The 12,082-nt window shown below is 36.6% G+C and overlaps 1 protein-coding gene across 2 annotated transcripts; it reads right to left on the bottom strand.

Moving 5' to 3' along the window:
- Positions 1–6,074: 6,074 nt before the first annotated feature.
- Positions 6,075–12,074, bottom strand: c5ar1 (complement C5a receptor 1). 2 transcript variants are annotated; one of them, XR_012393512.1, is made up of 3 exons: positions 11,827–11,870; positions 7,204–9,266; positions 6,075–7,136 (listed from the first exon to the last, which is right to left on the bottom strand). XR_012393512.1 is itself a non-coding variant. In NM_001424032.1 (2 exons), the coding sequence occupies exon 2, from the start codon at positions 9,259–9,261 to the stop codon at positions 8,221–8,223; it is 1,041 nt and encodes a 346-aa protein (NP_001410961.1). In that variant the 5' UTR covers positions 9,262–9,266; positions 11,827–12,074; the 3' UTR covers positions 7,432–8,220. The 2 variants fall into 2 exon arrangements, 1 of the variants encoding a protein (NP_001410961.1); NM_001424032.1 differs by lacking the exon at positions 6,075–7,136 and having other exon boundaries at positions 7,432–9,266; positions 11,827–12,074.
- Between the last annotated feature and the right edge of the window lie 8 nt (positions 12,075–12,082).

Here is a 12,082-nt window from a genome sequence, read left to right as displayed (position 1 = left end):
CAAAATAGAGAAATAAATATTGTATGTCTTTAAAGGGGTAATTATTTAAGGTAAATTTCCATGTGGAGAAAATTGTTGGAGTTTACTAGTGGCCCATTTCCGCAGAGTGGTACAGTACGAGCCAGTGCGCCACTTACTCCACTGTCAAAAGCGAACCGTACCATACCACCTTTTCAGTACCCTTTCCAAAGGGTACCTAGCATGACAAAAGGGCACCAAAAGGTGGAGCTAGACACGCAGCTGATTGCTATTGGTTTACAAAGAAACGTCACTAGCGTGTACACAAGCCGGAAAAAAAAAACAAAGAAAGCACCATTTGGATTACAAAGCCGAGACCTTACATCGTAATACCATATGCATATCGTCACATTAAAATTATAAGGTTTTATCTGACAAAATTCAGATTTTGACAACTTATTTACATTATGGGATGTTTTTTTATAAGTCGTTTACATTTTAAGACTTTATTTAAAAACAAATATTACACACATACTGTTTGCTATATGGACTGCAAAAACTTTGAAGCTCAATAATTCGAAATCATTTAGAACGCAGATAGAACCTTAAAATTCCAAGGTGGCGATATTATAACGAGCCATGGTGGACTCGAGCTCAAACAAACCTTATCGTCGTCTTGATGAACAACCTCAAAGCCAAGAAGAACAAAATCTGCCGTGTCCTGTTGTTTATTGTTTATTCACGCGATTATTAAAGTGCTTCTGACATCTGATCCTTTCAGAAATGGACAAACACAACAGTGAAGCGTGAACAAACAAAGGAGAACCCAGTAAAAAGGAGCAAATGATTCTTTCAGCAACCTAAAACATGAACAAACTGCCATGTTTAACTATTATCATCACCTTTTGGACTATTATGAACTCTGGCGGAATTGCTCTTTACCAGAGGCTACATGTGCTGCTGAAGATTAAGGATACAGATGAGAGGTTTGCACTGACTGTGGGCTATATGTTGCGTGTTGTTTCTGAACCCAAATAAGGACTAAATGTATGCTGTGTGTAGTTTATCTGTAATTGGTAACATCGGAGACTTTAAGGGTCTGTATGTGTTCACATATGTTGCATTTATTTATTTATTTTATATAATTGCAGACGTTACAGTAGGCTATTTCGCATCATTGATCTGCAGTTATAATCAAATCCTGTTCATAGAAAGGTTAGTAATGAACATTTATACACAAGTATTTATGTGTGTAAAGCCTCTGTTTTGTGAGAAGTGCTTCTCATATGTTATGTGAATGACCCGTACAGCTTTACTGTAGACATTTCCTCGAATGAGAATGATGTTGGCTAAAACTTTGTCGTACACCAATCCCACCATTGGTACCCTTTTAGGCAAGCCTGATACCGACCTGTACCATACTACTCAGTGGAAATGGGCCTTTATAGTATCAGATGTGCTCGATGTACTGTAGGACTTACTTAAAGATTTACTTTAGACCATTTTGAGGGATGTAAACAAAAACAAAGGTCCTAACATATTTCCTGTTTTACATTTTTATTTTCTATAGCTTCTGAGAATCCAAAACGGTCCATGTATTGATAAATAATATTACGAGAGCTGTTTTAACTTTAAGATGTGATTTGAACTGGCTCTTGTAACAGTTATGAAATAGTTTGAAAGCCGGCAGGAAATGTTCATGGGCCAGTGACATCGCCTTATTGAAATAGCCTATAAAATTTCTAGAACATTTGCATGAGTTGAAACAATACACAAAGGACTTTGCATATCTGTACATCAACAAAAAATGATAATCATTTGCAGATGGTTGTGTAAAATGTAACAGTCTTTATTTCATGTTTTCATTATTTACAGTATACAGAAAGGTTAAACAAGAGTGAATAAACAGAATATATCTAGAAATGGTTAGTCATTAGCAGTGAGATACATATGCATGCTACAGTTACACAAACGTATAACTGTAACACAATGACTGCTAACTTTAATTGTTTTTGGTAATAGTAGTAGGACATGACCTCGTAAACCACCATGACAAGGAAATACCCAGGTCAGTGTACCCAATATACCCAATCATGTTTCCTAATAAACCACATAGACAAATGCACACATACACGAGAACTTAGCTACTATATGGCATTACTGCAATATTACTGCATAATTGCACAACCTTTTGTGTTTAGTTGTCTCTGTATATTATTTTTTTTTAAATGTTCATAGTACCTTAGAGTGTAAAGCTGCCTTTTGCAAGTTAGAACATTTACGCATTTGGCTGACAAACAATTGAAGGTACATAGTTATTTTTTATTAGCCTTCTATAGCCCTGCTGAAAAAAACAGCTTAAACCAGCCTAGGCTGGTTGGCTGGTTTTAGCTGGTCGACCTGGCTGATTTTAGAGGGGTTTTGGCCATTTCCAGGCTGGTTTTCAGCTATTTTCAGCCTGGTCTTTGCTGGTCAGGCTGGGAGATGACCAGCTAAAACCAGCTTGATCAGCCTAGCCAAGCTGAGAGTCCAGCCAAAACCAGCTATGTCCAGTTTAGCTGGATTTAGCTGATCATTTTCCAGCCTGACCATCTAAGACCAGGTTGGAAATGGCTGGAAACCAGCCTGGAAATGGCCAAAACCCCTCTTAAACCAGGCTGGTCAACCAGCCAACCAGCCTAGGCTGGTTTAAGCTGTTTTTTTCAGCAGGGAGGTTATACTACAGTATGTGGAAGTATTCATTTTCCATATAGTAATATGCTCGTCACCTTCGAACCTAATATTTGAGCGGGAGCTTATATTTGTCACCTGATTTGAGTTGGACATTCAATCAAGAACACATTTAATTGGACAAAATCAATATTGCCTCAATGAGACTGTCAATTCTGGACATGTGTTCTTATCTCTCTTTTAACTTAAGTTAAAAGTGAACATTGAAGGATGTATTTCCCATATATTGATGTAAATATGGTCTCAAAGCTAACATACATAGGCCAAAACCACATCCCTGCTGAAAAATCCAGCTTAAACCAGCCTAAGCTGGTTGGCTGGTTTTAGGTGGTTGACCAGCTTAGTTTTAGAGGGGTTTTGGCCATTTTCAGACTGGCTTCCAGCCATTTCCAGCCTGGTCTTAGCTGGTCAGGGTGGATTTGGCTGGTCTGGTCAAGCTGGTTTTAGCTGGTCATCTCCCAACCTGACCAGCTAAGGAAATGGCTGGAAACCAGCCTGGAAATGTCCAAAACCCCTCTAAAACCAGCCTGGTCAACCAGCTAAAACCAGCCAACCAGCCTACGCTGGTTTAAGCGGTTTTTATTTTTATTTTATTATTTTTATTTTTTTTTACAGTAGGGATAGCCCACCAAAAATGGGCGAACCCCACAAAACGCTTCTGTTTGTGATGTGACGGTAGGTTGTGGAAGGAATCCAGGTTGAAGGAGTTCTAACCTTAAACACTCGCTTTACTGACCTCTGCTGGTTAGTTGGGTTCATGAACAGAACTCGAAGGACGACATGCCAGGTAAGGTTATCGTTTTAAAATGCAAAACTCTCGGTTTACGCGATATGGACACACGCCTTTGATACGTTTTCATTTATTTTGATGTACATTCAACTTGTAAGCACCATACTAAGAATGCAAACGCATTTGTCTGCTATTACAATCAGTCATAAGTCCTGTGGTAATCTTTGGTCCTGTAAATGTAACTTAAGTTTATTTAATGAAGCAAATGCTGACTAGAAACAATGTTTAAAAATACTCATTCGTTTATATTAGAAAATGATACTAGACTGACTTGGTCGTTCAGTGACAACTTGTGACACGCTCATATTGTTTACCATGGAACTTTGAGTGTTCGCTCTGACATCACGTATATGAGTTGAAAGCAATATTAGCACTGTTCAATTGACTGTGAACAATGTACTTTGAGAGTCATTGGCTGCTTATGTTGTAATATTTAGAATTGGTTAAGAATATATTTCTGAAATTATATTATTAAGGAGAAAGTCTAAATGTGTGAATATAAATCCTACCTCAACTTATGCACGCTACAGTATATGAATGTGCATGTAAGAAGTTGTGGTGTAAAATAATGAATAAATATACATGATTGTTTATAACTTTTTGTTGGTGCCCAAAACCAGCCTATTGTTTTTAGAGAATAACCTGTATGGGTCAAACGGCAAAATCATTTGTAAGCTGTAAATATATCATAATATATTATTTGTTTAGTTATCTGTATTTCTAACAACTTGATTTGGACCACCTTAAAGGTGATTTTTTTCTATATTTTGATTGTTTTAAACCCTAAAATTACAGATTTTCATATAGTTGTGTCTCAGCCAAATATTGCCCCTTCCTAACAAGCCATGGAAAGGTTATTTGTTCAGCTTTTAGATTATTATAAACTCTAAATTGACACTTATAATTGGTTTTGTGGTCCATAGTCACATATTTGCAGCATGCAGATAAGCATATCTAAGTAAATACCAGTTTTATAATTACAAGATATTAATCTTCACTTGTGAGATTTACCAAGCGTTAATTGTTGATGTAAAGTCACTAGTAAATTAACAGCATTTTTGCTGTTTGCTTGGTCACTAGTAAATTAACAGCATTTATTTTTTTATATTTTGCAAACAATCCATTTAATTGATCTGACTCCGCTTGGTCTGATTTAAATACCTGAAGAAACTAATTATCTGAAAAAATTGGGCTTATAAGCACTCAAATCAGTCAATTTCTTCTGTCAGGATAAGCAAAGCATAGTGCAGTTTGACAGACATTTCTTCAATGTCATTTCTTAAAATATTTGCATGTTTGCACTTTTGTTTCATTACAGGCATGTAATGCACATGTTAAAGACGATGTATAGGACAGGGGTCCGTTTTTCGTACGTGGATTACTCAGCTGGATTTGGTCATTGACGATTTGACATGATCCAGGATCGTTTCGTTCTTCTAAACTGATCCGAGAGTTGTTGTCATAGCAACAGTTCTGGTAGCTCAAACCTGGTCGGAAGCAGGTTCAATTCATATAAACAGGATTAGATCGGGTCAATTAGGCAAAGATAATACAGAAAGTGTGTACCGAAGTCTGATATTTTCTTACAGTAGTAGTTATATACACTTGGGAAAATAGTAAATATTTTTTAAATATATATATATATATATATGTATATATATATATATATATATATATATATATATATATATATATATATATATATATATATATATATATATAGTCATAGTTATTAATAAAATAAATAAAGTTTTATATATTAATAAAAAATATGCAATCTGCACTCTCGAAATGAAAGTATAAAGACTGCCACCTGGTGGTGCAAAGAGAAATCTTATTGGAATGAACTTTTTAAATGGCTTTAGTTCAATTTGTGTATGATAATAGACATGCACAATATGTGACTTTTTTAAAAGCAATAATACATTTATGCAGTCATAAACATGTTTTGACAGTTAATATGACGGTGATTTGATGCTTCACAAAAGTTGCAGACACCTTTACCAATATCAAAATGCTTTTGTAAACATCCAGTTATTCTTTACACCGATTAAAAAAAACGGCTACTATAATACTACTATGGCTACTACAATAAGGAAAATCCGCTCTAACTGTAAAACTAAATGAATTGCTCTTGACACATGAAAGAGCCCAGCATGCAGCCCACAACAAGGTGTAAAGTTCTTGCATAGCATGTTTAACTAACCGTTTACTTTGATGTAATTTTGCTCAAATGGATAATTGAATATTAATCAGATGATGTCATTACCCTGCTGTGCCATCAGCCAATCATTGCATAACTGATCATGATTTCAAGGATCGATTAATCTGTCCTTCACAACACACGCAGGGATCTCAGATCAGTTCATCCAGACATTTTTATCTGATTTGCGAACTTGTTTGAAGAACCAAATTAGCCAGAGATCAGTTATCAAGATTAAAAGATCCAGAATCAGCCAAATCATCTTAGATCATTTAAGCGAGCTACGAAGAACGGATCCCAGATTTAGATATAAACAAAACAAAATCTAAAATCTATTTGGATTAACACTAAAATTTGGCCAGAATTGGAGAGGAGAGCACTTTCGTTTTTTTTAGCTATAGCAGAAACTGGTGAAAAATCTGCGTACTCAATAACAACAACAACTACAACAAAAAGATCAAGTATTAAAGGGAAAGTTCGCCCAAAACTGACAGCTCTGTTATCATTTACTCACTCTTTACTTGTTTCAGATCTTTATGAGGTTCTTTAATCTGTTGAACACAAAGGAAAATATTTAGAAAGATGTCATGTTTTTCCTACTATGGAATTCAGCTTTCTTCAAAATATCTTCTTTTGTGTTCAACAGAAGCTCATGAAGGTTTGAAAAAAAAAAGTAAAGGGGAAGTGAATTATGATGGAATCTTAATTTTCAAAGTATCGCTTTATAGGGTTGGGTCGATAGTAGGGATGTAACGGTATTGTAAATACCGTCATACCGCAATAGAATTTTTTTCCGATATTACCGTAGTCGCATGACTCGATAAAACTATAGGTCTTCTGAGAAAATTTGCTCAGGCGAATGAAGCGAACGGGAGGTAAACTACAATTCCCATCAGCCCATGCGTGGCCATCATCCTTTGCAGTCTGTTGTCTCTACAGATCCAGTAATGCGGAAATGGAGTGTGCTCCTAATAGCGGGGATGAAAAAGAGCTGGAAATGATCGAACCTAAAGCGGGTGTTGTCGTCGCGCGCGTTCTGATCAGCTGTGTTGTCGCGCGCGTACTGTAAAGCGGGGAGGGGGGGGTTGAGCGCGCATACTCAAGAGCGGTGTTGTTGCGCGCCTACTGAAGGGCGGGATGGAGGGTGTGTCGCGTCGCGGGGACACTTTTGAACATTTTGGAAGGGCATTTTCTATCCAAGACTAAAAAGGGCATGTGCACTGCACAGGTTGAGCCCTATTTGTGCACGTGCCTGCAAGTTGGGGAATACGACTAATAGCAGTCATGGGGACTGCAGAAACACAGCACACTGTTCAGATTGATGCAGACATTGACTTGTACCACAAAAAGACCTCTATCTCACTCATGGCTTGTCCTCTCAAGTGGGGTAAAGACAATGCACAGCCTTACCCTCTGCTGTCAACCTGGGCCAAGTCATATCTCTGTCCCAGAAGCCTCAGTCCCAAATGAGAGGGTTTTTTTTTCTGTTGCTGGGGACATACCCAGAGATCCCAGCTTTTACCAGATTTTATTTATATGATAATTTTCCTTTAAACCCATCTCTATCTAAGTGAGTGAGTGATTAAATGTTGAATGAGATGAGTTTTCAACAATACTAAATTGAAACTTTATTTTTTTACATGGTTTAATAATTTTTTATTATTAAAATTGAAGTTCCTGTTTCAAAGCTTACAGATAGATGGCTAATTTGTATGTCATTGACACTTTTGGCACTTTTTGGAGTATTTTTTGGAGTATTTTTTGTAGTTTTGTTTTTCCTGTAAATTATTCAATAAATACCGTACCGTGACATTCATACCGAGGTATTACCGTACCGTGAAATTCTAATACCGTTACATCCCTAGTCGATAGACAATGCGGTCATCCATTGCCGATGACCGATAGACATGCTGTCTGTCACAGCAGCGACCCACTTGTGAAAAATACACACTTAGGCCCTGTTTACACTAAGTTAGAGGACTTCGTTTTAAAATGGCATTCTAGAATGAAAACGATCCACGTTCACGCTGGCGTTACTTAATAATTTTAGCGAAAACCTCAGATACTGTTGGTTGTGCACCTATTTTAACAACCAGGTTTGTCAATTCCATTATAAAACACAGATCCCTCTGTCTATTCATGCCAAAGTCCTGCGGATTTATGATTTGGTTATGGGTAAACCAAAGACCATGCGGGTCAGGTAGTTGAAACGCTAGGCTACAGATAATGAATTCGCTATAAATTAATTATTCATAAATAATTAATTCACCACTGCCTGCGCTGAAGATACCATCATCCATTGCGATGTTTCACTTTAGACATTGTACAATGCCAAATTGGTCAACATCGCCCAACCCTATCGCTTTAACATGATCCCCATGAACTAATACTGGCTATTGATGTCATGCATTTAGTTTAATGACTTTTAAACGTAACTTTCCCCAACACTGTCTATTAGTGACTTTTATTAATATTTTTTTCATAAAATAATACATTTTATATATCTAGAAATGATTTACACATCTCCAGGCTAACAATTTCATACGGGCTTCTCTCTGAACACTCCATCCGTGGTTGACTTACTATTTGTAGTCATGCTGGGTCCATGAGTTGGTGCCTCGGATGCGAAGTGAAGCACGCTCCGCAGCGAGCTAATCAGATTCTCCTTGAAACCGCGACCGAGGCACACGTAGAGCAGCGGGTTCAGGCAGCTGTTGATATACGCCAAGCACAGCGTCAGCACGTGGGCCAGATTCAAGTTGACCTCAAACCTCTCCGACGGTTGATCCGACACCAGTATCAGAAGATCCACAATGTGTAGAGGAGTCCAGCATAAGAAAAACCCGAGCACCAGCGCCAGGATCACACGCAGCGTTCTGCTGGACTTGTCTCTTTGCCTTCGTCCAGAACTCGTCATGTGGTAGACCTTCCAGTGGCTGATGCAGATGATTAAAAAGGGAAGCAGGAAAAACAGAAAGCTGCGAATGATGGTTATCGCCCATGCGTGACCCAAGCTGCTGTAGGAGCCAGTGCACACTGTTTTAGTCTCACTATGGTGTTGTATCTCCATGTGAGCGAAATAAGGAGAACTACCTAAAAGCCCGAGGATCCAGATGATGAAACATAGGATGCGAGCTTGTCGGGGTTGCCTGTTGTTTTGGCACCACACCGGTTTGGTCACTAGTAGGAAACGGTCTAAACTGATCACGACCAGGAGGAGAACGCTGCAGTACATCATCATGTAGAAGATGCCGCTGAACAACTTGCAGGCTAATGCACCGAATGGCCAGTGCTGGTCCTGGGCCAGTGGGACCATGAGGATGGGAAGGGACAAGCAGCACAATAGATCCGCGATAGCCAGATTCAGAAACCACTGGGCGTTCACTGAGTTTGGCATCCGAAACCCGGTCACCCACACAACCAGAGCATTACCTGGGACGCCCAGCAGGAACACAATGCCGTAGCAGACCAGAGTGATCCAGTGCCGGGTACCAATATGGGACAGTGATATTTCATTTGGTGACGGAATGGTGTCATTCCCAAAATCATAAGAAGTCCAGTCAGAATTATTGTCATCCATTTCAGCTGTGAAATAGAAATATAAGAGAAAATGCACACAGGTGAACCAGTGTAAATTCAAGCTCATGGAGCTCCATATAAAAGCCAGACACTTTTGTTACACAGGCCAAGGGCTGGGCGATTTGGTCTAAAATAAAAATCTCGATTAATTGAACATTTTAACTAGATTACAATTAAGTGAAGTTTATTTATAAACTAATTTTGAGAGGGTCACGTGCTTATGATTGCTTGCAACCGGCCCCGCATTATTCAATGATTCACCAATCAGACGATTCCTGAGCCACTATATGTACCCCAAGTTCCATATAACAGCCATCTTCGTTTTGAAGAATCCCCCCTTCCACCCCTACTTCTCCTCCTTTTCTACATGGGTGGTACGATGGCCCAGTGGTTAGCATAACTCAATGGGGCAAAAACAGCCCCCAACATAATGTAAGGGTAGTCAATTTGTCCAGTGTGTATTGACTTTTTAAAAAATTTCAAAGCATTTTCCTAAAAAATGTGTCAAGATAGGTTTTGTCAACTAGAATTATTCTGTCTGCTGAAACACAGAGAAAGCTGTGGCCAAATTAAGACTAAAAATCACCCCAGTAATCATCCCCAACAGCACACAAGGGTTAACGAGTCCAAAACTGCAACATTACTTTTTTATTACGCAACCCTGCGGGCACTGTTAAAATGTGCTTTTTTTTCTCTCAGGTTAGGTAATTGAATAAAGGGATAATTCACTTACAGTAGAAATTACCTGATTGTTTATTCTCATGAATGTGGTTTGAAACCTTTAAATAGATTTTTTTCTGTTGAGCAAAAAAGATGTTTTAATTAATGTTAACTTCTTTAGTTGATGGGTGCCAGCAGCAGCCAGCACTTTTCAGATTACCTCATGTTGTATTCAACAGAAGAAAGAAACTCAAAGGTTTGAACCACGTTCATGTATATGATGACAGAATCGTCATTTTGGAATGAACTGTCCCTTTAAGCAATTTTGAGGCATTCAAAATAAAAAGGGAAATTTACCCAAGATGAGAATTTGGATGACTCGCTCTCGTTTGTCTAACACCATGTAAATGTGTATTTCAACACTGTGTTTTAAGTTAAGATATCATGAAGCAATTCCAGGGTATTTAAAATCAAAAGTGAAGTACATCTAAAATAAAACTTACAAATAAAGTTTTTTTTATTTTTATATACTAAAACTATACAGAGCAGTTGTTTATTTTGTGCAGATAATGAAAGATTATTTGACCCCATTGATCTTCATAAAAAGAAAATAAATTCCAAATGCTCCACAGAGTAAATAAATCAGAGAATTTGTTGATATATATATATATATATATATATATATATATATATATATATATATATATATATATATATATATATATATATATATATATATATATATATATATATAGATAAGTACAAAACTAATAAAGACTATATACCAGGGGTGCCCAAACTCGGTCCTGGAGGGCAGGTGTCCTGCATATTTTTGTTTCAATTCCAGTTAACCAGCTAATCAAGCTGAGGTATACTAGAAACTTCCAGACAGGTGTGTTGAAGGATGTTGGAGCTAAACTATGCACGACAGCAGCCCTCTAAGACCGAGGCACCCCTGCTCAAGTCAAATTAGAAATTTTAATTAAAAAAAGATAATTCGCAAGTGTTAACGGAGAGAACACATTTTAAAAAATTAGTTTTAATAACTTTTTTCGAGCAACTATTTTATTTTGGTTTTGCCATGATGACAGAACAAAATAATTTTCTGCTTATTTCGCAAGATACTAGTATTCAGTTTAAAGTGACATTTAAAAGCAAATTTTTACTACATTGTAAAAAAAAAAAAAAAAAAAAAACGTATGCCAAAACGTTAAGACAGTACACATTTTTATGTTGCTTTTAACTCTTTTTAATAAAGGTAATCAGGTTTCTACTAAATTGTTTAGGTTATACAAAGTTTAACTTAAATATTTTAGTCAGTTTGATTGATTTAAGTTCAAATGACTAGAAAAGTTAATTTAATTCAACTAAAAAATGTCATTTTAGGATAATTAGCCAAGCTATTGGATAACAGTGATTTGTGTAGACAATCAGAAAAAGAAAAAACAATCTTGAGGGGGCTAATAATATTGACCTTAAAATAGTTTTTTATATATTTATACATGTTACAAAAATATTATTATTATTATTAATTAATTAATTAATTAATTAATTAATTAATTAAAATCCCCTTTCTCTCTCTATATATATACTGTGTGTATAGTACAGTTTTATCAAAATCAAATAAAACAAAATCAAGTGACATTATATTTATGTGCTGTCATCATGGCTAAGATCAAATAAATCAGTTATTATAAATGAATTATAAAAACTATTATGTTTAGAAATGTGTTGAAAAAATCTTTCAGTTAAACAGAAATTGGAGAAAAAAATTAACAGGCGGACTAATAATTCTGTGAGGCTAATAATTCTGACTTCATCTGTATATATTATAAATTAAAATGTCCTAGATCTATATATACTATGCATGTATAGTTATTCAAATTAAACAAAATCAAGAATTTACCTCTCAGATTTTCAGGGTGTACAGCTGTGCAGATCTGCCACACTAGTGGTATTCAGATCAGCTTGTGTCTCTTATAGTCAGGAAATGGTTGCAAAGCACTGTGAGCCAAGCCTTTTCCTTAGCCGTGTTGTGTAAGCAGCTTTTACATGATGTTTGATGCAGTCGATGCCCTTAGTTGATTTAAACTTAAAACATTCTCATAAATGAGTTATTTTAGAGCTGGAACTGAAAGCAATGATGCTAGCTCTTTGAACAA

Source organism: Danio rerio, chromosome 18 (genome assembly GCF_049306965.1).
Source record: "Danio rerio strain Tuebingen ecotype United States chromosome 18, GRCz12tu, whole genome shotgun sequence".
NCBI lineage: Eukaryota > Metazoa > Chordata > Actinopteri > Cypriniformes > Danionidae > Danio > Danio rerio.
The sequence above is the reverse complement of the archived record's forward strand: the minus strand, read 5'-3'. Positions and strand labels throughout refer to the sequence as shown.

Bases quoted from the DNA above. Each gene is read 5' to 3' on its own strand.
- c5ar1 (NM_001424032.1), bottom strand. From the start codon at position 9,261: ATGGATGACAATAATTCTGACTGGACTTCTTATGATTTTGGGAATGAC.